This window comes from Mustela putorius, unplaced genomic scaffold (genome assembly GCF_011764305.1).
Source record: "Mustela putorius furo isolate JIRA1106 unplaced genomic scaffold, ASM1176430v1.1 tig00000179_pilon_pilon_pilon, whole genome shotgun sequence".
NCBI classification, from domain to species: Eukaryota; Metazoa; Chordata; class Mammalia; order Carnivora; family Mustelidae; genus Mustela; species Mustela putorius.
This window is the reverse complement of record NW_025421305.1, coordinates 8,978,047-9,005,821: the sequence shown is the minus strand read 5'-3', so window position 1 is coordinate 9,005,821 and position 27,775 is coordinate 8,978,047. Positions and strand designations below refer to the sequence as shown.

At 36.0% G+C, this 27,775-nt stretch overlaps 1 protein-coding gene across 10 annotated transcripts in view; it reads right to left on the bottom strand.

The window, feature by feature from the left end:
• Window positions 1–27,775, bottom strand: part of DGKH (diacylglycerol kinase eta) — a 203,030-nt gene that overhangs the window by 48,726 nt on the left and 126,529 nt on the right. For 9 of the 10 annotated variants that reach the window (XM_045076628.1, XM_045076632.1, XM_045076624.1 and 6 more), the window contains 8 exons: window positions 25,754–25,838; window positions 19,999–20,084; window positions 13,367–13,466; window positions 11,569–11,893; window positions 10,713–10,835; window positions 6,782–6,913; window positions 1,203–1,320; window positions 109–219 (listed from right to left, as the gene is read on the bottom strand). In XM_045076628.1, the coding sequence (XP_044932563.1) occupies window positions 109–219; window positions 1,203–1,320; window positions 6,782–6,913; window positions 10,713–10,835; window positions 11,569–11,893; window positions 13,367–13,466; window positions 19,999–20,084; window positions 25,754–25,838 (1,080 nt within the window). The remainder of the gene's footprint in view (window positions 1–108; window positions 220–1,202; window positions 1,321–6,781; window positions 6,914–10,712; window positions 10,836–11,568; window positions 11,894–13,366; window positions 13,467–19,998; window positions 20,085–25,753; window positions 25,839–27,775) is intronic. The other variant, XM_045076625.1, reaches the window with a different exon arrangement.

Here is a 27,775-nt window from a genome sequence, read left to right as displayed (position 1 = left end):
GCTATTACTGATTTACTCTTTAAAGGCAGAGCAAGCAAAATAGCTAATAAATGAAATTAAAGTGGAATTACCTCCATGTAATAACATTATTACTATTACCAAAATTACCTGCATTTTTCAGGGTGCTCCTCTCTCTTATTATTAAATTCTAATGAAATTTTTGCATCTAATCCAATCCCAAAGTAATTGTTCATGACACATTTTTCTGAATATCCATCTCTGTGATAATAAGGAAAAGTACATAAAAGTCAACTTCAGATTCATTACAACAATTACAATTTGCACACAAAATAGCACTTAAAAGCATTTAAGCTTCCATGCCTTATAGATGAGACTAAAACTTAGCAGGAATTATTTCCTATTCGTATGCCATGTGTACAAGCCCAGTACATATATGTCATTTTTCATACATAATATATAAAGGGATAGTAAGCAAGGCAAAGCAGAGACAGAGTCATGGTAATGCTTTTCTATGAATTGTAATAAAACCTTTGTTCTGCTTCCTTTGTAAGCCCCTCACCAAACATACAAATGGGAGGGCCTTGCAGTCAGGTGCAAGGAAATTTCTCTCCACTTGTACTCTTATCAATGGACAAATATTCACTGAGTGGTAAAATGACCAGGTCCAGTCCACTCTTCAGGCTTCTTTGGAAAGTACAAAGATGTTTACTGTTTTTGAAGACTGTCATTAGAGAAATGAGATATAACAAAAGTATAATTAAATACAGAAGTAAAAGTTCATATTGAACTTCCAAAAAAAATGGTAGTTTTAAGAAGGGAAGAGATCCATGTGGACCAAGAAGCTTCTTGAAGTAAATAAAAATACAAGCTGGTTGGGGAAAGATGAGTGATTTGGCAAGACCAAGAAGAAAGGAGGAAAAAGGAATAGCAAAAATATCATTATGAAGGTGCCGATGAATATGCTGTTCTAGGGAAAAGTGAATATAGCTGTGTCTCATTTTGTCATAGTGTTGTTATCCGAGACCAGGGGCTGGACAGGACCTACCTCCGGAACAGATCATGAAAACCACTGTGTTTCCAATGCATCGATGTACTCATCATTATATCAACTTTTGGAATTTTCTGATGACCCTTTTTGTATGGGGAGCCAAACTTCTTGTAATGCACTGACACTGTTACCATTAGTATAAAGCAGAAACAAGAAAAGCCAAAACAAGATATTTACAAAACTATTTTCTTACACTGAATCTGGATCAGGGTCGATAAATGGCGTTGCACCGAAAGGATCAATATTTGCTAGTAACATTTTGTTGATTATAGAACTCCCAGCGATGGAGGCAGCTAGTCCTGCTCTTAAACCTGGCCAGAAAAATAAATACATACAGGATCACATGTTAAGAAAAAGACAGAGAAAGAGCCAATGCATTGTTTTCAGGCCTGGTCTCAGGCACCTTACCCCCAAAGCATGGTTTTTCAGTGTCTGCTCTTCTCATTAGCCAAAAGTAAGAACTATGACACTGGTAATTTTAAGATTTTTGAGCCTTCTTAGGATCTATATGTTGTCATAAAAATGCAGCAGATGAAGACCCAAATAAGAGTCTCTTTGTAACAGCTTCTCATTTACCATTCTAGTGATTCTAGAACTTCAACAAATAAATATTACTTCCTTTGTTATAGCAAATGAAGTGGTAGTCTATAAGGAATTTACAATAAAAAGTGAATTACCAAGAATGTCACAGAGTTACCATGTCCATACTCTCAAAGCATAGATAATAATAGTTTCAATTAAAAATATTAACAGAGGGGTGCCTGCGTGGGTGAGTCGGTTAAGCATCTGCCTTCGGCTCAGGTCATGATCTCAGGGTTCTGGGTTCAAGCCCTGCACTGGGCTCCCTGCTCAGTGGGAGTCTGGTTGTCCTTCTCCCTCTCTCTCTGCCCCTACCCACCCCTTACCCCATTCTTTCTCTGTCTCTCTTTCCAATAAATAAAATCATTGGAATAAAAATTAACTGACATACACAAAACTCTGTTGGTGTCAAGAGTAAATCCAAAATTTTAAACACAGATATTTATGAGTTTTAGAAAAACACAGTGTTTGAACATAAAAAATGAAGCATTTATCTTACCTCTAAATATGTAAAACTTCAAGCTTAATTCAACAACTCGTTAGTTTTCTACTGAGTAGTTACAATGTTCAAAGATATCATCTACCCAACTAATTACTGACTCTAGAAGCATTAAACTCTGAGAAAGACGATAGAGTAATATGGGCCTAAGTGAACAATAAAAAGGAAAGAAGAATGAGGAAAAATATGTAATTGAATCATCTACCCAACTAATTACTGACTCTAGAAGCATTAAACTCTGAGAAAGACGATAGAGTAATATGGGCCTAAGTGAACAATAAAAAGGAAAGAAGAATGAGGAAAAATATGTAATTGAGAAACAATTGGAAAGTAGGAAAAAAGTCCTTGAGCAAACACTGCTTTCCTCCACTGTGTGCTCTTTTAGAAGATTATTATTTATTTTAGCCTCAAAGTCTAGCTGATTATCAAATAATCAAGATGAATTTTACTTCATAGCTTAATTTCATAGTTTTGAATGGGTTATGGCATATTTAGTCATGCCAGTTTCTTTTATCTCTAAATAAGTGAATAAATGAAAAAAAAATGTTCTGGTAAGGAAAAAAAGAACAGTTTGGAGATGTGAAGAACCAAACTCCAGCTGCCCTAAAGAAAAGTATAATATTTTCTTTTTTTTAAGCTTTTATTTTTCATTTATTTTAGAAGGAGAGGGAGCAAGAACAAGCACAGGGGATGGGGGAAGGGGTAGAGGCAGAGGGACTTTCTGTCCTAAGTGCGAAGCCCGTCGCAGGGCTCCATCCCACGACCCTGAGGTCATGCCCTGAGCCAAACCAAGAGTGGGAGACCTAACTGACTTCACTGCCCAGGCACCCCGAACAGTATAATATTTTAAGGTTAGCCATATTCACAGCTTTAGCCCAGAAAGTCATCCCACGGTTCCAGGTTTAAATAGATATAACCTCTAGACATGGAGACCTTTCCAGAACCAAACATGCTCCTTATCTTTCTTTCCTTACCTTTTTTATTTTAATATTTCATGGAGATATTATATACATACCATAAAATTCACCTTCTAAGTAAGTGTATAATTCAGCTGTTTGTATATATATACAAAGTTGTGCAATGATCAGTATGATCTAACTTAGAATATATTTTTTAAGATTTTATTTATTTATTTGACAGAGAAAGAGTGAGCGTGCACAAGTGGTGGGGAGAGGCAGAGGAAGAAGGAAAAGCAGACTCCTCACTGAGCTGGGAGCCTGATGGGGGACTCGATCCCAGGACTCTGGGATCATGACCTGAGCCAAAGGCAGACACTTAACCGAATAAGCCACCCAGGTGTCCCTAGAAAATTTTTTTATTACTCTCAAAACAAACTCCATACCTGTTGGTAGTCATTTTTCCTTTCTACCCATTCCCACATCCCCAGAGCCTGGAAACCACCAACCTACTTTCTTTCCCTATGGATTTGACTATTCTGGACATCTCATATAAACGTAATCACGTAATGTGTGGCTTTTTATGTCAAGCCTCTCTCTTAGCATAACATGCTAGGAGGCAATCATGCGGCATTTATCAGTGCTTTGTTCTTTTTTAAAGGCTGAATAATAGTCCACTGTCTACATATTGCACATTTTGTTTCTCCATCAACTGACAATTACTTGGGTTGTCTTCTATGTGGCTATGATGAGTCATGTTGCTATAAACATTACGTGCAAGTTTTTGTGTAGACATGTATATTAATTCTCATAGGTCTATAACTAGGAATTTGCTGGATTATATGTTAACTCTGTGTTTAATTCTTTGAGGAACTGCCAAACTGATTTTCCAAATTTCCTATTTCAACCAGCAATGTATGAAAGTTCCAATTTTTCCATGTCCTTGCCAATATTTGCTATTATCTCTCCTTTTTGATCATAGCCATCCCAGGAAGGTAAAGTGGTATCTCAGTGTGGTTTTGATTTGCATTACCCTGATGACTAATAATGGTGAGCATCTTTTCATGTGCATATTGGCCATCTGTGTATCTCTCTTGGAAAGTGTCTACTCAGATCCTTTGCCCCTTTTTAAATTGGGGTATTTGTCTTTTCATTGTTGAGTCTTAAGAGTTCTTTTTATATCCTGAATACTCGACCCTTATCGGGTATGCCATTTACAACTGTTTTCTCTTATCCTATGGATTGTCTCCCCTTCCTTTCCTCCCTCCTTCCTTTCCTTCCTTCCTTCCTTCCTTCTTTTATCCATTCATTTGTTCTTTTTGACTTACGAGAGAAACTAGTTTTTGTTTTTTTGTTGTTTTTAGAGACAGAGAGTGCAGTAGGGAGGGGTAGACAGAGAGGGAGAGAAGAGAGAATCCATGTTGGACATGGAGCCCAATGCAGGGCTCAATCTCACAACACTGAGATCATGACTCAAGCTAAAATCAAGCCTCAGACACTTAACTGACTGAGCCACCTAGGAATCCCGAGAGAACAAAGTTTCATGGGAAGCCACAACAACCCAGAATTTGCAAAAACTAAAAGTAAACACACTATTTTGATGATGGCAGATTATCAGTTGATCAGACCAACTACTCCTCCTTACTATTAGGGCAAATAGGAAAGCTGACCAAAATGTAAAATGAATTCATTTGAAGGTCATTAAGAGGTAGACCAATGATGAGAGCTTACCAGTTAACCATTAGAAAAGAAAAATGAGTTAGGTGAGCCCAGGACTTAGGGATAGATTTCTTTCTTTCCTTTCCTTTTATTTTTTTTGTTTTTCTTTTTGTTTTTGTTTGTTTTTACTTTTTATTCTATTGTGAACACTTAAGAACACTTAACATGAGCTCTATCCTCTTAACAAATTTTTAAGTGTACAAGGCAGTATTATAAGTACAATGTTGGACACGGCAGATCTCTAGAACTTATTCACCTTCCTTAACTAAAACTTTATTCATGCTGGCCTGTTTTTTGCAGGAAATTTTGTTATACGTGTAGTGGATCTTCCATTTTTGAATCAGTTTTGGTAGTCTGCATGTCTCCAGGAGTTGGTCCATTTCATTGAAGTTACCTAATTTGCTGGCATGTAATATTTGATAATTTTCCCTGATAATCCTTCTTATTTCTGTAAGGCCATTAGTGACATCTCTCCTCTATCATTCCTGATTTCAATAATTTAAATCTTCTCTTTCATTTCCGTGGTCACTCTAGTAAAGGCTTGTCAATTTGTTAATCTGTTCACAGAATCAGCTTTTGGTTTCATTGATTTTCTGTATTGATTTCTATTCTCTATGTCATTTATTTCCACATCAATATGATTATTTCCTTCCTGCTAATTGCTTTGGGCATCCTTGTTCTTCCTTTTCCAGTTGATTAAGGTACAGAGTTAGATTATGAGATCTTTCTACCTTTTTAATATATGCATTTACAGCTTTAAATTTCACTGTAAGCACTTCCTTGGCTACATCAAGTAAGTTCTGGTGTGTTGTATTTTTGTTTTCATTCACATCAAAGGATTTAAAGATTTCTCTCATGACTTTTTTTTTTCTTTGACCTACATAGTTCTACATATTTGTACATTTCCAAACTTTCTTTCTGTTATGGATTTCTAAATTCATTCCACTGTGGTCAAAAATTGTCCTTTGATAATTTCAAACCTTTTAAATTTACTGAGAATTGGCCTAATTTATGATCCATACTGGAAAATGTTCCATGTGTATGAGACTGAGAATGAATATTCTGCTGTTGTTGGCTGGAGGGTTCTGTAGCTCTGCTTGTTTCATGTTTTTCAGGTCTTCTATTTCCCTGTTGATTTTTACCTAGTTGCTTCTATCAACTACTGTAAGTATGACAATGAAGTCTCCAACTATCATTACTGAATTGTGATTCACCTTTAAAAAGAACTTGTAGGACAGACTGCTTTACAGGGTGTAACTTGGGTCCAATCAACTCTGGAATAAATCTGGAGAGTTTTCACTAAGTCAAACAACTGGTGTTTAAGGAGACATCAGAGACATCCCTATTTTCCTCCTCCCTAGCTGCACATGTTGTTTGCTTTCCACTAGTACTAACCCAATCTCAAGGTCAATTCATCTCATTGGAGCTGGAATGGATGTCTCAGATATTCCAAAAGGAAGCAGTGTTACTAGTCTAAAAATGACGGAACGTCTTGTGGCTCACGACAAAGAGGAAAGCTATGGAGATACCAAAGAGGTAGTAGAATATAAGATAAGATTTACCCTGGGTGCTTAGTAAATGCAGATTCCTGGGCTGTATTCTAGTATAACTCAATTAAAACTTCTCAGGGCAGTGCCCCAAAACATGTATTTTAGTACTTCCTTTCTTTCCTTTTTTTTTTTTTTTTAAGATTTTATTTATTTATTTGACAGAGAGAGATCACAAGTAGGCAGAGAGGCAGGCAGAGAGAGAGAGGGAAGCAGGCCCCCTGCTGAGCAGAGAGCCCAATGCGGGATTCAATCCCAGGACCCTGAGATCATGACCTGAGCCGAAGGCAGCAGCCTAACCCACTGAGCCACTCAGGCGCCCCCCCCTTTCTTTCCTTCTTATTTATAATTTAAACACACACACACACACACAAGTCTAAGGATCTGGAATCTGGTTGTAAGAGTGACAAGAACATTCTCCCAAAGGGACATTTATCTCTAAGAAGACATTTCTATAGTGCACAGAAATGAGTACTTAATACATTTTTACAGAAATGCTTACAAATACCCCATATTTCAGATTCTATACTACCTGGGCAGATTATTCTGGTGTTGAGCACAGGGAGGTTCTCTTTGCCAGCTGCCACAGTGGGACCAGAGCCAGAGTCAGCTTGGGAACGACTTGCCCGGCCATCTGGAGACCGAGGTGCAGGTGCAGCTTTAACTATTGGCGAAAAGTCCCGATGAATTAAAAAAGAAAAAAAAAAGGTAATGATAAAGTTATAAGAATAAGCAAGCCCTAATATATTCAGGACATAAAAATAATTTAATGTGTATTTAAATCAACAAGCAGAACTGAAGATATTACATTGTGTTTACCTATTCTTTTACCATTGTTTTTTCTTTGAGATTTACTGTTTGGAGGGATTCGGCCACAGGTAGATATCCAGATAGATCATTTCAAACAGACAGAAATTAGTAAAAAGTATAGGCCTACATAACTAAAGGTCAGTAATGCTCACAATTTGAATGTGTCCAACCCATATTTAAAGACAAAAAGAAATTCTGAAGCCTGATGATCTTTGAAAATGGTACATATGTGTTAAAATATACACCACCAGTGTAATCCTTTTGCCATAAATGTTGGGTGAATGATCAAATGTAATTAATTAATTCCCAGAGCTAATACGTGAAATGTGAGTTAACATTGTCTTCCATACATAAAAGGAAAAATAGTATTTTTTTCAAATAAAACCAATATAAGTTTCCTGAACTTCTCAATTAACTATATATTCAAAACAAAAATTTGCCCCAGATAGGTCTATCATATTCTTTAAAATGTTCAATACATTTAAAAGATTATTCCTAAGGAGTATTACTCTCAAAGTCAACAAAAATGATTTAATTCTGTCTAAACTACAGCAACGTAATGGAGAGCAAATAGTATCTTTAACTAATTTAGGAGCTATTGGCAGGTGTTTAAATAAAAAAACAGTATTCCTCAAATTCAATTTAAAAATACTTAAAAATTTAATTACCTTTACTCTCCCTAAGGCTAATTACAAACTAACCACATTAATCTTACACTCTCTTCTCTTTCTTCAAAAACAGTCCAGTTGCACTAAAGAAAAGTAGCAGACAGCCACTTTTTTTTGACAGATGAGAGACCTGGAGCTAATTTCTAATAAAAACAACCTTTTGATATTCATCTCTTATAAAAACCAGAGAGCGTCCTAGTGACTGAGATTGATGTAACATTGATGGTAACTAAATTAATGTTTCATGTTTCTTCTTAAATATAACATCTCATCGATCATATTAATATACCTCACTGTACATCTCAGACATATGAATTATTGCATAATTTAATCATATAATGATTCCTCTTCAAAAAGTAATGATTATTTAATACAGAAATACTTCTATTACTACTGATTCCCACTAAATCGGATTACTAGCTAGAAAATAAGAACAAATATTGCAACATTAAGGTACCAAATGTTGCAATGTGTGTAAATTTATGACTATTTCAACTTTAGTATCTAGAGTTGCCTACCTTTATTTTTTAGCTTTCTTTGTAGACTACAATGGAAGTGTTCAGTTCATGAGACTATAGCAAGATGGGATGGTAGCCGGCTGGAAAACCATTAGCAATGAGTGCTGGAAAACCAATCCTCCAAAGAAACCATGCCTTGTCTTAATGGAAATGATCAAGCAGCATACTGTAAGAATCCCATTGTCAGCCCTACTAAAGTCAGCTTTATAATGGGTGAAGACATACAAGTCCTGCTTATGAAATTCTAGATGAAGTCAATTTGAGATGATACAGTCAAGCTTCAAAAGATTTTGACAGGATGCAATGACAGCTCCAAATCGAAAAGATAAAAGTTCATAGGGATGAGCATGTACTACTCTAATTAGGTTTAAAAAATCACTTGCACAAAATAGGAGGAGATATTACTTCATGCCAAGAAGAAATCTTGAGTGATCCTTCTAACATAAAAAAATGTCCAGGGGCGCCTGGGTGGCTCAGTGGGTTAAGCCTCCACCTTCGGCTCAGGTCATGATCCCAGGGTCCTGGGATGGAGCCCCTCATCGGGCCCTCTGCTCAGCAGGAAGCCTGCTTCTCTCTCTCTCTGCCTGCCTCTCTGCCTACTTGTGATCTCTATCTGTCAAATAAATAAATAAAGTCTTTAAAAAAAAAAATGTCCAGAATAAGTAGTGTATGGCTATCAGTGTGGTGTGTTAGAGTATGAAATATCAGGCGGATTGCATTCAAAATGGGTCATGGCATTGACCAATTAAATGCAACCAGGAAAACTAAAAAGTTTGGAATTGAGTTAATAATTGGTGGAAGAATTGAGGAGATAATGTGGAAAAGAAGATACTAAGTTATGGGAAGAAGACAGGATGCCACACGAGCCTGCTTTTAAGGTACTCACATAGCACCACACAAAAGTCAGCAGTTGTGACTGTTATCATGATCATACATGAAGCTTTATTAATTAGTGTGCTCACCGGCAGAAATGGAAGGAGGAAAATACAAAGCTAAATGTAAAGAAAAACTATCTGACAATAAAAGCTGATTTTAAGAATGGGATGTAGTGAGAGTGAATGGTGGGGCGCCCAGCTGGCTCAGTCCATAGAGCTTGAGACTCTTGATCCTGGGGTCATGAGTTCGAGCTCCACGCTGGATGTAGAGATTACTTAAACACATAAAATAAAATATCTAAAACAAACCAAAAAAGGAAAGCGAGTGGTCCAAAGGCTAAATGGCCATCTGTCAAGAGGGTTATAAAGTATATGCCTGTATAGGATTACAGGCTGACCTTTAAGGTCTATAGGGTATAAAGTCAGAGTTGAGTTGTATACTGGTATAAGTACATTTCAAGTCTAAAAGGGCTATGGGTGTCCAATATGTACACATTGGTTGTATGCCAGACATGTTAAGACTGTAAGGGCTACATTGAAAGTTTCTAAGAGTTTTACATACAATAAGGGATATTCTTTTGAAGCTGACATAATTAGTAGTAGCAGCAGTGGGAGGAATAGCACTAATAATAGTGAGAATGACAGCAAATGCTCCTTCCCAGCACTAAGGCACCAGACACTATTCTAGGCACTCCACATATATCAACTACTCTAACCTTCACAACCAGTAGGCACGTCATTATCCCCTTGTTACAAATGAGGAAACTGTTGAGAAATTAAGCAATCCACTCAAGTGCATGTGTAATGAAAGTGAAGCAGAAACATAACGACTGCAGTTCTGAGTTAACAGTGTTGACTTTTCATTAGTACCATGCAATTATTTTCATATTATCTTCTCAGCCTCATTATCCTTTAATTTCTGCTTTTCTTTATTCTAGTAAATTAATAATTATTCCCTTATACAATCTGAACTATTAAAAGTATAAATTCATCTTCAAACTTAAGAGGCAGAGGAATAATTAATGTTCTTCAAGTGACTACATATTAATTTCCTGGCAAACGTAATTTCAGTAGAGATAGGGTTGTAATTAGATGTCCAGTGATTTTGAAGATTAATTTAGCAGTAAGAATTAGCAAACCATCCAGGTTGATCAATGGAATCCAGAGGACTGCTCAGTTATTTAAAAGGCAAACTTTGGGCATGTACAATGTGCCCAAAACTTCACTTCAATGTGCAGTTTTCACATAATTCTCTAAGGCATCTAAGGCTAAAAACAGATTAAAATCTGCTGATTTAGATGTTTCTTCCCTTTTCCTCAGGAAAATTAAGATACTTAGCCATGTTTGGTTCCATAAGCCTTAGTTTATTATGATAATCTCCAGATTATATGATAAAGCGGGATGTGGGAGTATTTGACAATCACCTAAATGTTACCATTATTATTTTAGTATTCATAACTATCTAAGCTTTACCTTCTGAAAAGCCTTGTTAAAAATAAAACTAAAAAGTTTATTTCAAACTGATAAGCCTTTTGAGAACAAAAAGCAAAATTGTATTCTATTTAATTCCAAAAGGATTACAGTTTTCTTACCAGTTAGTGACTCTCTTGTGTCATCGTCTTTAGACTCTTCTTTAGATTCATCTGTTTCTGTACTGTCATTATCGAACGACTGGCTAACTGGCTCACAGGGATGGACACTCTGGTCATCCATAACTGAGAAATGTGTTTGGACAAGTAAAAATAAAATCCATAAATATTAATATACGCTTAAAAAGAAAAATGAAACCTAAAGCAAAAGAAATTCCATATTCACAAATACTAACATAATAAATTTGGGGGTGATAACCATAAGGACTAGAGATTATCAAACTAAATACTTGAAATTGTAAACATTACTTTTTTATCAGAAGAAAAAAATAAAAGAATTCGAGAATGAAACACAAGTCCATCTATAAGTTACAACCTGAATAAGGTGTTCTTGCATATTAATTTTTTATGTTAAAGTTAACTTTTAGACCACTACTAAAATTCGAAGAGAAGTATATCCATTATATTCATACAAAAAATTAAAATACAGGTGGAATCTTTATAGACTCTTTAAAAAGCAACATAAACATTTAGGAAATGAATTTAAGAGAGTATTTTCAAAGTAGTTTGCAGGTTTGATTTTCTTTAAGAACTCAACAGGTTCCCATTAGGTAAAAGATATTTAAAATTTTAGAATTGTAACTTAATTTTCCATGTTTCCAGTGTATTTTTATCATTGAGATATTATTTTATGTATCATTGATATGTCATTCCTCACATTAACATCGTATGTGAATCCTACTTAAACAGCAAATAGGACTTAGTTCAAATTTCATTCTAAAGGCCTCATCTTCTGTCCTGCCTGAAAATTTTGTGTGTGTGTCCAGTCTGACCAATATGAAAATTCTACTGTGCTTACAAGATGGGGATGCAGCTAACTTCTTCAAAGGCCAACCTTGTTCACGGGTACCCTTGCCAGCTTCTTCAATGACTTGTCTCACAGCTTTCTTTAAACTGTTTGCCCGCAGCATTATTTCCTTTGGCTTGACAGCTTTCTGGGAGGGAGGTTTTGCAGGGTCATCTACGAGCTGTTCTTTGCTTTCACACAAGGATTCTTCACTGGAAGATTCCACGGTATCTTCTTCTACGATGAGAGAGTGAATGCCTGGGAGAACGGGGGTGGCCTGGGAATCTGTGTGCAAAGCTTGAAGCAGTTGTTCAAGCTTTTCATTTAGGACCGAACACTAAGAAAACAAAAATACAGCAATGAATCTCCACGGGGTGGAAATGGAAAAGGACAGTTTGAGCGAATCACTTCTGATGTTAGAGGAAAGATGCCTATATTAATGTTTACCAATTAATTGGCTATCCATTATAGAGGATACTTTTTGATAGCCTATACACAAAATAATTTATAATTTTTTTAAAAAAGCACAATTATGTAAATTTTTATGTGTGCTTCCAGAATATTTCAACTCTCCCATCTTTATATAATTATTTTTCCATAAAACAAAATCTCTATTATCTTTATATAGGTATTTTTCCTTAAAAGAACAAACACTTCACTTCAAAGTGACACATTCCACAAAAAACTTAGGCAATACTTATATAAAACATCGTGTAAACTTTTTTTAAAGTAATCGACGTAAGGTACCGTTTTGAGCATCATAAACTGCAGGTCTGTCTGAGTTCTTGGTAAGCTCTCCTTCAAAGCTTTGGTTGTGAAAGGGGTGAACGGTGCCTACAGGCTTACTGGCTCAAAAAAAGAGCAAAAAGGAAAATGCACAAGGGTAAAGAAGAAGAAGATGCAGAAAGAAACACATGCACTCCGCCCTTATTTCTGTCTGCTTCTCTTGAATGACTAAGGGTAAAGAAACACGGAGGGCTGACACTGATGCTACGAATGTCCTAATACACCTGTGATTGCCACTCCAATTCCTGTCCTTTCCTCCTCTAGAAATAGTTCAGAGGGAAAAAAAAATATGGCTAGAGAGGTCTTCTGTTTACTGAAGCTCTCCACAGAGAAAAATAAAAAAAAAAAAGAGGCTGAAAACATCAAATGTATGTTCATTTCTATTTCCTTTTCCTTTCACTCAATTAAGCCACCATCCATAGCATCTGAGAGCATTCCTTTGCAAGCCCAAGAAAGCCAAACCTTTTATAAGAATGTCTGGCAAAGAACAAATGAAAGTAAAGAAAGTAGCTTTTAAGGTTCTTACTTTGGCCTCCAAAAGCTCATAAAGGGGGGAAAAATCTATAAAGAAAAAGACAAAGCAAGAAACAGTATCCTGAGAGGAGCCAAGGACCATAATGCCTGGGGAACCTGAAGAACCACACTAGGTGGGAGCCTGATGACCAGTTGGCCTGGAAGTGGAAAGCCATTCCTCTCCCCTTTGGAACACCAGCCACCCAGCATTTTCCCCCATGTGACCCCGCTGCTGAGCATCTCTCCTTGGGGATGTCAATCCATGGGAAAAGCAAGTTGGTTTATAAAATTCAGGATTTCGGACAGTATCAGTGGTACAGTTTTCCTACACATTCAAGGGTAACCGTAAAATAGAATATATTTCAATCCCTCACATCTGATTCAAAAGTAGTTTTTCACTTGATTTAAGATGTTTTGGCAAGAAAGGCATTTGATCAATTTAGCTGTGAAACACGGGCAGTGTCAATGTTGTCAGTAAAAAACTTGTGTGCCCTAAAGGTGACCCGCTTACTTTACTGGCCATGGCGTCTGCGGCAACGGTGTTTTCCAACGTTTTTTCATAGGCCTTCTCTACTTTGGCAACGAAGTCCTTTACAGTTTCACATAGTATCCTTTGAGGAAAAGAAAGTGCAATTCAGTAAACCCCATGGACTGGTTTGGTTTGATTTACAAATATATTTTAAAAACAAGCACAATTAGGCAAACTGTCAAAGCATAGGTATATATGTACCATTTGTATAAAAAACCCACACTTCTATGTGCTGTGTAACACATACTACTAGTAAGTTCCAGACATTCTGAGTGATAAATGGAAATGCACATAAATAAACTCTGCTCTACTAGGTGTGGTGCATAAACAATGAATTCTGAAACACTGAAGAGAAATAAAATAAAATGAAAAAAAAAAAAAAAAAAAAAAACCTCTGTCCTGTGTAATTTAACTGATCATCACTTTAAGGTCACAAGAAGCCTTACTCAAATATTTAAATTAAATTCTTGAGGAGAGTATTTGTAAATCTCATTAAAAATATAAGCATTGGGGTGCCTGGGTGGCTCAGTGGGTTAAGCCTCTGCCTTCAGCTCAGGTCATGATCTCAGGGTCCTGGGATCCAGCCCAACATGGAGCTCTCTGCTCAGCAGGGAGCCTGCTTCCCTCTCTCCGCCTGCCTCTCTACCTACTTGTGATCTCTGTCAAATAAATAAATAAAATCTTTAAAAAAAAAAAAGGGCATTATGTACAGTGAGCCAACATATAGTATTTCATTGGGTTGTGATGTAGTAACAATTTCTTAGTTGTGTATTTAACACCCGGTGTTCATTAAAAAAATTTTTTTTAAATTTAAAAGCCATATATTATATCACTAAAAATAAAAAAAAAGCATTATCTCCAGCCTCTTACATATTTTCATAACAGAACTTGCAATGTTAAAAAAAAAAAAAGGATAAATTTGTCACTTAATGTTGTCACTGTCACTCTACTGCTCATGATCCAGGTATCTTGAAAGTGTACTGTTCCTGAAGAGGAAAGGGATTGTGTAAACAAGCTGCCACTTGAATTGAGTTACATTCTCCGTAAATCCATTTGTTTTTTTCCTTAAGGTAACCAGTACAGTCATACGCAAGACTAACTTAATTTAGATCTTGTTAGTGTCAACAATATATGGTTTTACTTGTTTGTTGCTTTTAATTACATTTGGTTTCTTTGTAAGAGAAATAGATCAAAAGAAAAAATTATCTGAAACCCTAAACACTAATTAAAATCTGTCTTTCAAAAGCCTTAGGGACTGGGGTTGGATTACAAACCACCCAACAGAATGGCATGTGATTAGCTTTTTGTAGCAAGGGCTAATAGTGAGTTTGAAAACAAAATCAGATGATTTTAAAATGAAAGTATTTCTCTTTATTATGGATACAGATTGAGAAATTTGAAGGAAAAAAAAGCAGATTCCAGCAATTATTTTTTCTATTAAACTTGCAATTTTCTCTGGCATGTGAGGGACATACTGATTATGTTTCCAGATATTTAAGTATTATGACATTAAGCCATTCATTAGGTACATACACACACACACACACACACACAATCCAAACCTTCCCATTTATCATCTAAAAAATAAATTATGAATTATTCCTAACAAATTTTGCTTTCTTTGCTATTTTTTGGCAACCATTTCTAGATTTTCACTTGGACAAAAAGTAACATTTCCTAACCTTCAACCTCTTTGCTGACTTTTTAATTCACATTTCTCCAGAGACTCCAGCTTACTATTAGAGATGAAGTCATGTGCTTTACCTCAAGTTTTGTCTTCGTTGTTCATGTATACTACTTTTACAAAACTTCTTGAAATATTAAGGCAGGCTGTCACTAAATTTTTTCCATGAGCTTTACTAAAAGTCTCTTTCAGATGTCCCACCTCTAAGGAGAGGAGACACTGTCCTCCCCCCTTATGTAACCCTAAGATATGTTTTCCTTGCTATTATTATAACGTCTTGACATAATTTTCTCCTGTAAAATTTGTAAAATTGCATATGCCATAACATTACCATAGCTACTTTTTCTGGTATTTTACTAACTCCTAGGGACAGAGCCTGTAGGTCAATCAGCCTAGGAATGAAAGGGGCAACAAAGGTGCCATGTTGCTCAGACAGATGGAGACTGAAGCAACAGAGTATGATTCTGTGTTAGAGAAGACTTGCCATGTAAGTTGTGGGAAGGATCAGAAGAAATGGTTTACCTTAGGATCCAATAAGTTTCAAATTCTGGAAGACGTAAAACATTAAACTCTGGAGAAATGAACTTTTTACTATACCTAAATAGTGAATGTAGATTTCTTGAAGTTGAGATAAAATGTCTACCTAAAAATAGCATGATTTCAAAGTCATACCACCTGGGAACTTGCAAATTGCAGAAAAACAATTTTAAGATGTATTTGCTATGGTAACATGGAAGATATTCTCCAACTGATACAGTTCTCTAATTTAGTGCATAAAGACATCTGGAAAAGATGTGCAAAAATCAAATAAATGAAAGTGGAATGTGGATTTTCCCACAGAGCTATAAAAATTTTTAATCCCTAATTATATCTTAAATCAACATTAGCCATAATTTTGACAAGATATTTCCAAGCATTTTATATCTTTAGTTTTGTTCTCTTCTTTACAAGCTGAGCACAAATATGCAGTTGATACTGTCCCAAATATTCTGTTGAAGCTAACAAAAGTCCATATTTAGCAAGCTTAATGATTTCCTCTATCATCGCAATTATACTGTATTCATGAGATCTATACTTTTTATCAATAGTGGCAGTATCTTCATTTATCAGTTTTCCCCCACTTATTTTTAAATAGGGGCAAATGACAGTAAAATATGCAAACACTACACTAAGAAAAATATGGCAATGGTGCCCAAACAGATGCACATATGGGCAGGCAGGGGTCATCCTATGAGAATCTGAAATGATGTAAAAAAGTTACAATCAGAAATTTAAATCAGAAATGATTTACAAGTATCAATGCATAATCTAGAAAAACTCTTAGTTATCTCTATGCTCTGAGGAAACATTCTAACAACTACATATCTTACCTCATCTATTCAGTGAGGAAGTGGTGGGGGAGTTTGTCTACATTATCTCTATGATAGATAACAAGTCTGAAATTCTGTGATCCCATGGAAATCATTTCAATCTTATTATTTTTTCTGGCCAATGATGCCATTTTCTAAGAAGTCTTGTCTACAAAACAAATTGCATTTACTTAATAACTTTGTATTTTTATTAGTAAATGAGACCTATAATTGCTAACTAATGCTTCTGATTTTCAGAAGGTAACTCATGTTACCATACCAAACTGACAAAATTTCAAAATCAAAGAACTGTTGACATGATATTGGTTAACCCGTAGTAACTACATTAGTAAACCTACATATTAGCTATGCTAATGGAATATAGCTTTTCCATCAGTATTTTCAGCATTTTAAAATTAGTTAAAACAGCTTAAGCTACTGAGAATTTTCATGTTATCATGCCTTAATAAAATTTTTTTTTAAGCATGGAGAACTATTACAGACTTTACAAGTCTTAAAGGGACATATAACCCAAATGCAATATCTGAACCTTGTTTGGATTTTTTTTTTTTAAGATTTTATTTATTTGACAGAGATCACAAGTAGGCAGAGAGGCAGGCAGAGAGAGAGAAAGGGGGAAGCAGGCTCCCTGCTGAGCAGAGAGCCCGATGAGGGGCTTGATCACAGGACCCTGGGATCATGACCTGAGCCGAAGGCAGAGGCTTTAACCCACTGAGCCACCCAGGCACCCCCTTGTTTGGATTTTGATTTGAAAAAATCAACTATTTAAAACAAACTTTGAGATAACTAGGGACAATGGATATGGATGGAGTATATAGATAGTCAGAGAATTACTAATTGTATTAGACTTTTTAACAAGATTATTAGGTATATACACTGAAAATAGAATAAAATGATTTCTGAGGTTTGCTTAGAGATACTATAGCAGAAGAAAGTGGGAGTGGATGACAAAACTTTGATAAATACTGAAGCCATGTGATGGGTATGGTGGGAAACCATTATATCAGTCTCTCTACTTTTATGAATGTTTGAAAGTGTTCATAACAAAAATTAAACTTAAAAATATACCATATTACTAGTACAGATTTACTACATTTTGTCCTTTTTTCTCTCTTGTACCTCTTTATGGCAAATCCCCTAAAATTTTAATCTGTGATTATAAAGGCAGGACAGCTGAGCAGTCTGGGTGCACAGATGAGTGACAAGAGGGGGCCAGGGGTGGAATAGAATCTGTTTCAAGGCAAATGAGCAAGTCAAAGAGAAATCCAAAGCTAAAGCTAATAGTAGAGCCTAGATAAAGAGCCAGGCCAAGGTCAAACAAAAAATTTGAATGTAATTGATTAAAGCATGAGATGATGATACCATAATTTAATATAGCATTCTGTAGTTTATAAATTCTGTATTTATTTCATTACTCAACTTAATTCTCCTAACAGTTCCATGAGGGAGAAAGGAAAGGCACGCTTTCCTCTCTTACACTTGATAAAACAGACACAGGCCACAAAGCTAGCAAATGGCTGAATCTCAGCTAGGACCTCAGAATGACTTCTATTTGGTCCAAAGTTGTGATTTACTCCAGTGGTGTTCAAGCTGTTTCCTAGAAATACGTCAAAGATTCTGCAAATACTTGATTCAAATTTCATTTAGGAATGTAGGATATATTTTTTTACATGTTCAAATAATCATTAGAGATATTAGAGACAAATAATATGACAGCTTCTACTTTAGAATTCACATTTTTTTGGTGCAAATCTTAGACTATATTTGATGCAGCTTTCAATTATTTCTGTATTTTATTTCAGTTACATGGCAGTAAGGAAATTGTCTTCAAGAGTTGAAATAAGATACAGAAATAACTAGAAGCTGTATCAAATACAAAATTGTAGGTGTCATCTATAATTGTAGCTTAATTTTTCTCACAAATGACTAATAATTTAATCCTGTCCAATTTATTAATGATGACAAAATACAATTTTAATTTTTAGAATATCGCAACTCTACATAAGATCTTATTTCACAAAAGACAATGTTAAAAGTCAATTATCCCTCAATTAAAAATATGTTAGATGTATAGAAGGCAGTAATCAAACACATCAAACACATGAAGGCCAATACTATGGATTTGCTAACATCCGAACTATAAAAGGGGGCCAGATACAATATTTACTTAACTGCATCAAAGAATAATTCTTTTATAGCTCATTATACTTTTTAAAAGTTTCCATTTCAGCTTTCCCTCTTTTCTAGCAAGATCTTCTAAATGCCGTATAAAAAAAGCATCTGACTCACAGGGCAAGGTAAACGCAAATGTCTTCTTTGTAGAAGTAATTTAGGAAGTACCTAAGGAATAACTTTGGTATATAAATTTGGCCCAAGATGAGGAAGACAACAGGGAGTACTGAGGCCTGGGACAAACTGGAGATTTCTACATTTCGCCACAAGGCAACACAATTCGTCAGAGAACATCCAACCAGACAACAGCAACAGAAAACCAGCAGCAGCGCTATGTATGCATTGAACACCGTGTCTGCCCCCCACCTCTCTGGACAACCAGGGTGCACCCCTGCCTTAAGCGGCTCAACTCCTCCTATTGCCCAGCCCTGTTTCCTATTCCTCGGGCTTACGGCATCAAAAGCAATTGTCACTATGTTTATACTCTGTCACAAGCAAATCTGTTCATAATGATTTATCTTGTCTTCCCTTGATTCTTTGCAAAGTAAGTATATAATATACTAAAGTCAGTGTATTTTTGTCCCCACTGCTTCCCAAATCCCTCACTCTCTTTCTTTACTTCTTCTTTTTCTCCTCTTTCTGTAGAAGAGTAATATTTCCTTGCTAAGTGAGAATTGTAAAGCATGCTTTTACCCTTGCTTATCAGCTGAAAATTGCAGTGGGTTTCGCTCTTGCCTCTAGTTGGCTTTCTAGGTCTCAGGACATCAATGTAGGATGCTTCAGAACAAAATTCTAAGTTCTGGGCACGCAACATTTGGGATAATAAAATCAAGTAGCTCTGGCTCCATGTACAGAATCAATTTAACCAAAATCTGACAACTTTGAATTAAAACATAATTATGTGATTTAAACATGCTGATGTCATCTTGAAAAATCTCTTCAATATTTTCCCCTTCCTGAAGTAAATAATTCCTAAAGAGTAGTATTTATGGAAATAATAAATTATAGTTAAATGTGTTTTTCATATTATAATTAATTATAAATTCTTCTTTATTTTATTTATTTATTTTTAATTTTTTAATTTAAATTCAATTTAGTTAATATATGAATGCATCTTTAAATAGGAGCTTAGATTAAACTCTAAACATCGCACTATTCTGATAAAAATATTTCAGATTAAGCATCCAAAAAAACCCCTCTAAATATATACTCCACTGCAAACAAGATGGTAAAGTGATTAAAAAAAAATGCAAGTTTAGTACATCTAATTCTGTAAACTACTTCATGGATTTTTGGGGAGGGAAAAAAATCACAAAAAACTGACATAAATGGTAGGAGTGAGCATTTTCACCGCGTAACCATTTCATGGCTTCAACTTTGTCACTCACTTGGCAGATGATATGACCACAGCATGTTCATCAGAATTGAGAATTTTTGTAAGATGAGCTGCAACGGAGTCCTCATAAATTGTCATCTGAAAACAAAACAAAAAAAACCTACACTGTATTATTGTTTCTGGCATTTATACTGCTCAGTTATTACTGCTTTTAAACTGGGACCATTCAGGACACAAACGACACAGGGCGATGATTATAATGAAATATACAAAAGAGTCATCATACAAAATAAATAAAACTTCCTTTCTATAAAAGGCTTTTTGCTTCTGAAATTCCTTAATCTAGAGTCTTAAAAAAATCCATAAACTCCATTAAATTAAAAAAAAAAGTCGAATAGCTTAATAGCTAAAGAACCCATCTGCACCTGCATAAAAAGGCACCAGATGGCCAATGAAAAATGGGCAAAAGACTAGAAATTTAAAGAAGAAGATAATACCAACAGGCCACAACCGATGAGAGGTGATCAGCCTCATCAGCCATCAGCTTGGGTTTGTTTCTACAAACCCAAGCTGTAACCACAATGGTCCACTGTATCCACCAGAAAAGCTACAATGAAAGCAAAGACAGTACTACGCCTGGGAAGTGTGAAACCCTGGCAAGGTTCTGGAGCAACAGAACCCTCACTCACTGCCAGTGGGAGGCAGGAGCTGATAAAAACACTCCAGAACACTGCTAAGTGTCTATGAAAGCTGAACATGGGCATACAGCATAGGACCCAGCAATTCCATTTCTACATACATATACACCGCTAAAAAACGCGATATGCGTTCACCAGAGGACACGTGCTAGAAAACATTCACAGCAGCATTCCTTCAACAGAAGCACGGATAACAGAATGTAGCACATCTGTGCAAAGAGTATCGTGGAGCAATGAGAACGCGTGATTTACAACTACGCCACAAGATGGAGGAATCCCACAAAATTCCTTTTTGAATGGAATGGATTCAGAGAAGGGTTGCTAACAAAAGCATTCCTTTTATAAATACAGAAACAGACAAAAATAATCTGTGCTTTTAGAAACTGAGAGAGTGCTTCTGGGGGTGGGAGTTGGGGATGGTGAATGGAAGGGGGTTTCAGAGGGCTCATGGGGCGCAGGTAATGCTGCCTCGTGATCTGGGTGTTGATGACATGGGTCCATTTAGCTTGTGGAAACTTACCAATAGCATATGTATGATCAGTGCACTTTTCTGTTTGAATAATTCAATAAGAAGAGTTTTAGAATGCTGAATGCGTTGTCCTACAACCATGTGAATAAACAGATTGGAGAAGGAAGGAATCAAAATGCTCGGGAAGTCCTCTGTTCCCTTTTCTGTTTGACTCAAAATTTAATGTTCTGTTGAAAGAACATATCTTCCTAATAAGTAAAAATGTGCACAATATTTAAACAGCCTCAAGTCAGAGCCTTCCGTCAAATGTTTGCCTCAAATATATACCATGTCCTATAGTTCAGAAATTTCCAGTGTAAACCACCTGCTCTATTCAAGTTGGCCTCCCGTGCTCTGCTGCCCTACTCAGATGTCCTTTCATTGCTTCTTACCCACTGACACCAGTTTATTCAGATTGAAATGAAGATCCAGTGACACCCTCCACTCCTTAAAGCTTTCCTGACTAGCATCTTCCCAAAAGATCTCATTCCCGACTTCCATCCAGTTCCACCGGTGGCTAATCAGTATGTCTGTCTTTTGAATTTTGATCTTACTTTCTTCATGGGGAAAGATAGGACGGAAGGATCCTCAAGCCTCACACAACATTGCGTGCACTCGTAAATATATTTCGCTCATTTTCTAGTCTAAACATTAAAAGCTGCTTCTTTACAGTCAAGATCAGAAAAATGAAAATTACCTTTTTAGAAAGCAATGAAGGAAAATATTTTTCAAAAAGATTAGTTTTATTTCTTTTCCCTACAGGATACATGGTCATAAAGCCTAAGAAGATAGGGGAAAATATTTTAAACTCTCATTAATTCCATTTGAATGTACATGTAAAAATCCAGCTTTTTGTCCATTAAAAATAACCAAAGGCAAAGAATACAACCTCTCCCAGAGGAAAAATAAATAACCTCTCTGTCTGAAGATAAAATAATTGATGTCACTTATTATGTAGTCACTTAGAGTCAGGGAGTTAAGGTAACAATGATTATTTTAAATTGTGTATCAGGCACTGTGATGAAATATTCTGTATGTATTTATCCCATTAATTGTACTGTTTTAGGCCAAGGAGCCTTGGGCTCAGGTGAGTTGAGAGATTTGCTCAAGACCCACAGCTGATGAAGAAAAGACAAACTTAGGGGCCAGGTCTGTGGCTTTTCCCATCATGCTGCCTTCCCCCACAAGCAAGTCTTGGTCTTTGGTTAACAGTATTTGTCAAATATAAATTTTGTCATTTCTCAAGTGTATCATTATAATAGCCTGGTAGTTGGGATCCCGATGTCTCTCCTCTTCCTTTCAAACCATTCTCCACTTCCTGGCACACTGATTTTTCTTTTTTTTCTAAAACACAAATATGATCACACTATATCTCTCATGTCTGAGGGGATCTCCCCCCCTTACATTTCAGATAAAGCCAAAAGTCTTCAGCTAACATGCAAGACCTTCCATAATTCCCAGGATTCTCCATGATTTGAAACCTCCTTCTCTCCCTGTCATGTGTTTTGATGCTCTTGCCTTGCACCACCCACTCTGACCCGACAGTATTACCTGCAGGGCCCCAAATGTACCAAGGTCCTTACTATGAGGTTCTATGTCATGCTCTTTCTCAACTGGCTAATTCCAACTTCTCTTTTTTTGTGCTAAAAACCCAGTTCACGTACAACCTCCTCTGTAAAGATGTCACTGAGCTTGCTAGACAAAACATCTTCTCTTCTGTGCAACCATTATGCCCTGGAGAGAACCTAAACATAGCTGATCATTTACTGTCTGCCCCTCCCCCGAGAACAGAGATTCTCCAACTTTCTGGTCTCATTGCATCCTTACTGTCGATTTTGTTACAGTACCCCGAGGCCAAAAGGAATCCCTAACGGTAGTTAAGTACAAACAACTTAATTAGTACTTATGTCCTAACAACTTAAAAGCCCTTTGAAAGAAATAATAAATATAATTTACAAATCAATTATAACATCTTAGCATGCTGTAACCAAACAGCTAGGAAACAGAAAGAACTGAGGGGAGAGAAGCTTTCAATAAGAGTAAATTTAAAAACACATGAATAGGAAGAATTTCATTTCCAGAGATTTGAAGCCATTCTCTCCCATTTTCAGGGAGCTGGTGAAGAGACTGCAGCTCACACCTTCTTTTTGATGACCTTACCATTAATAAATAAGCAGCTACTGACTCACTAGACCGGTGTGACAGGGGTATGATACAAAAGAGACGAAAATGATGACTCTTGCCTCAAAAAGCTTTTAATCTAATCTGAATGTGATGGGAATTGGGCTTCCAAGAAATACACAAGACCAGAGGGCTTGGATGACAAGATGCCCATAGTTCCAAAAGCATTTGGTATTTAGACCAAAAAATGACGTTATGAATTGTTTATTAATTGTCCACCTTGTGCCAGTCCCAACACCCGATGACAACGCAATGGTGAATGAATAACACATTGCCTGGTCTTGGCAGTACAATAGCACCAGGATAATGGAAGGGGCCATTGAACTCATGAAGTAGGAAAGGGTACTAGGGCTTGGGGGATGAAGGATGTTTTCTTGGAGCAGGTGACACCTGACAACTGAGCATGATGTCACTGGGGGGGGACACATATTCATTCACAAAGGGATAGAAGAGAAAAGTGCATGACGGCAAGGGGATTTCATGTTAAATGTAAGCAACATGTTTTCTAATATTGAGTATTAACAGAACCATTGTTACTGAAAGGAATCATGGAATCCTTGTTTTTCCTAGGTTTAAAAAGTATAACAGCAAACAGAATTACTTAATTATGGCCATAAGGAATTAATAAAACTGTCATAATTCTTTAAGCTCTGCGACTCTACAATGCCAGTGGAATACTAAGTTAATAAGATAATTAGGAAGTTCAACCACATTTGTGCCCTTTTAAGGAAAACTGGAAAAATAATAATTTCACAATCATGCACAAGGGAATTTAAAATGAATACTTAAAAAAATATAAGCTGGGGAACTAGGTTGAGCCTAAGAAGGAAGGTTCAATTTGCTTTTATTATAGTTTTAAAGGCAAAAAGGACACATGGCCACTAGTTGGAGTGATATGCAAAATTCATTTAACTTGTAAACTTAAGGCATGCCGTCCCTTTGTTATACAATATTTTAACCAAAAAAAAGTAAATTAAGTCTTATTCAAAACCTTTTTATACTAAAAAAAAGATTTTTTCCATGTAGTTACAACTGTATCTCATATTTAACAACTATACATATATAATAAAAGTAAATTGTTTACCTTTATTATTGTAAAGGAAAAAGACCTGGGTCTAGGAAAGAGACCTCTCTAAAGTAAATAGAACAAAAGAATTCCCACTTTCATCCCTCTGGGGAGAAAATTAATATCATTTACAAAGATACTATTAAGAAAAAAGACTGGTTTCTATAAGAACAAGTATTATATTTATAGTTGGATAAAATAATACTATAAATAAAAATACGGTTGAAAATAAAGTAGTAAACATATTAATCTTTAATAGGAATTATCTTTGTTGGGGCTATAGGTAAGATTATTTTTTCAATTATTTTTGTATTTTCCGTATTTTTTAGAAGCAGTTTTTGTTACTTATAGATTAAAAAAAGTGTTCAATTACAACTAGTTTCTTTAAGGAATAGCCCCGTTTCTAGTTATCATTCCTTTCCTTAGTTTTGACATGTTCATAATTTTCTTAATGACAAAACAGAGATTTCAACTGTAAATAGATGAATTTTCCTAGAGGGAAAAATAAGTTATCATAGATCAAACAGTTTGTCAGTCAGAGGATAATCCTTTGAAAATTAGGATCTGTTTCAATTCTCCAGTGCTTTAAGGTTTAGTCAAAACACTGAACCTTTAACATCTAAGAACTAGAGTAATGACCAGTCTGTAGCAGGGAAGGAATGAAGTGAGCACTCTTTCTTCCACTGTTTTCTCATGACCAATAGGCTTCACAGGGAAACTTGCAATGGTGAATCCTCAACGAAGAGGCAAAGTAGGAAGAGAGAAATTATATAATACTCTGCCCACAAGCACTGGTGTGTTTGGAAATTGCTGAGCTAATACCTACTGGTCAGTCAGATGTCTATGGCCAAAGCAGAAGATAAGTAAAAGCTAACAGGAGCTATAGGTAAGATTATTTTTTCAATTATTTTTGTATTTTCCGTATTTTTTAGAAGCAGACCTTCTCTAGAGCCCTGCTGGTAAACGGAAGCAGGCAGGTGGAATGGTGAGGGAGAACTATCAGGGTGGGGGAAGGGAACTCGCATGCCTGGTGCGTTATACACATTGGGTCCTGTGTTTACTCCTCCCAACATCAGGAACTTGCTCTACAGATAAAGTAATGGAGGCCCGTGGCAGTGAGTGATATGGCCAAGTACACACTCTCAGGACAGTCGTCCTAGAAGGACTCTAACCTAAATTGTAAGGATTCTTTCTTCTGGGGCAGAGGACTAGAAGTAGTCTATGAGCCCATACCCAGCACAATAAAACATAAAATTAAGCAAACATGCTACCATATCTTATTAAGTTTTCTTATTTGTTCAAGATATTCACCCCTATTTCCAAATGATAAAGAGGCAAAGGGTTAAAGTCTTACATAAAATTCTTCCGATGCTTCTGGAGGTTCTGGGAGTAGAGAAGCCTTTGGTGGCAATTTGAGTTCATAGGTCATTATACTCCACCTGAAGGAAGAAAAATCTTTGGTCTAAAATTCCTTTAAAATTTAATAAACTGACTTTTTTCTTACCTCATGTATATACATGTGCACATATATGCATGAATTGTGGTTTATTGTACCTAAAACAACCAAACATTAGGAAAGAAATGGAATTTTGGTAATCTCATAAAATTCTGAAGTCATACTTTGCAAGTCCCTATCTTACCCATCTTCTGATTAGGGACTCCCAAACTTTTTAAAGGCCATGACCCACAGTAAGAAATACACATATATAACAAAACTTTCTCTTCTTTACTAATGCAATGCATTTTAACTTTTCTTTCTTCTTTTACTTCTTAAATAATGTTAACTGCAAGTAACTAACTAGATTCACAGGTTACTAATGGATCGCATCCCAAAGTTCTAAAACAATGTCCCAGATTAAACAAATGCATAGTGCCAATGAAAGAGAAATCATTCTCTGTGTGCCAACCAGTCTTGTCCAGTCAGCTTATACACACATGAAATGAAAATTAACTAACTACCCCTTCTTAAAATAAGTAAGAAAGTAAGCATGGGGTTGAGAAGAAAAAATCTACAGAAAAAATAATTAACTTCTTAACACTTGAAGCAAATTTATTTCAATTAGCTGTAAATATTAATTTCAAACAAAACACTGAATCACTTGGTGTTAAAAGCAATCAACTCCAGATAAATCCAGTCTTCATCTAAAATTATTTCACAATTTGGGAAGAACAGTGGGTAGGGACATTACTGTTGTCAGTAATAGGATGTGAAATTACAATTTTATAAAGACACAAAGCATAATAAAAGCAGTACCGTAACATCTGAATTTTAAGAAAAGCTTAAAATACAAAAAAGTATCACGGCTGAAACCAGTAATAGAACCTAGGGGAAAATCCCAAGATTAGCCTCAGTATTTAAACAGAGCTGAGTGTATCATTCAAACTATTAAGTCTTTACATAAAAATCCAAATTGCCAGAAAATCTCCCCCAAAGCCATAGGTTGTATGTTAGGATGTAAAAACTGAATATCTATAGCTACTCCTTAACTCTTGACATGAATATACTATCAAGGAATAGATATTAGGGCACCAAAAGCCATTCATTCATTCATGCAATGGACACCTATTGAACATCTCAAAATGACAGACAGTGTTCCATGGTCTGGAAACAGAATGCTGATTAAGACTTTCCAAATGAAGTTTATATCCTGGTGCAGAAAACACATAAAATAATGAAACTCTGTAGACAGCCAAGAGGGAAGACCACGACAAGAAACATGAAAGTGAAGTTCGTTATAGCTGAAATACTCCTCTGGTCGAAGGACAGTGAAAAAAATGGGAAAGAAATCCAAAAGTCTTAAGTTTGCTGTACCTTCCATGCTGTGCCTCCTCCCTTGTTAGAAAATGGCTGGAGCCAAAGACAGAGGAGAAAGTGGCGGGACAAATGAAGAAAGGATGCATACTGGGACCAGCTAACCAAGTCAGAGGCCAGAAGGTTGGGCTCTATCTGACGCGTGTGTATGTTAAGGAGGACACAGTGTGCGGTGCTGAGGAAAGAGCTTGAGAACTAGAGTCAGGACTCCAGAAGAGAGTGCCAGTTAGTTCTACCACTTACTAGCTATGTGACTCTCTTCAGCCGTTTTACCTGTAAGATGGAGATTATAATTCCAGTCAGCATTAGATGTGTTGGGCTGATTAAATGAATTAAGTAAAGTAAAAATACCAAACGAAAAAATATTCTTCTCACTGAGTCCACAAGCCTCAACTTTCATCTCTGTAAAATCGTCATAATAATGTTGTTCTTAGCTGCCTGACAGTGTTGTTTTGAGGATCAAATCAACTGATAAAAACAAAAAGCTTCTATAATTCAAATAATATTAAACAGGGACTTCTACCACCTGTTCTTTCCCAACAGTATTCTTAGTGAAGACAACAC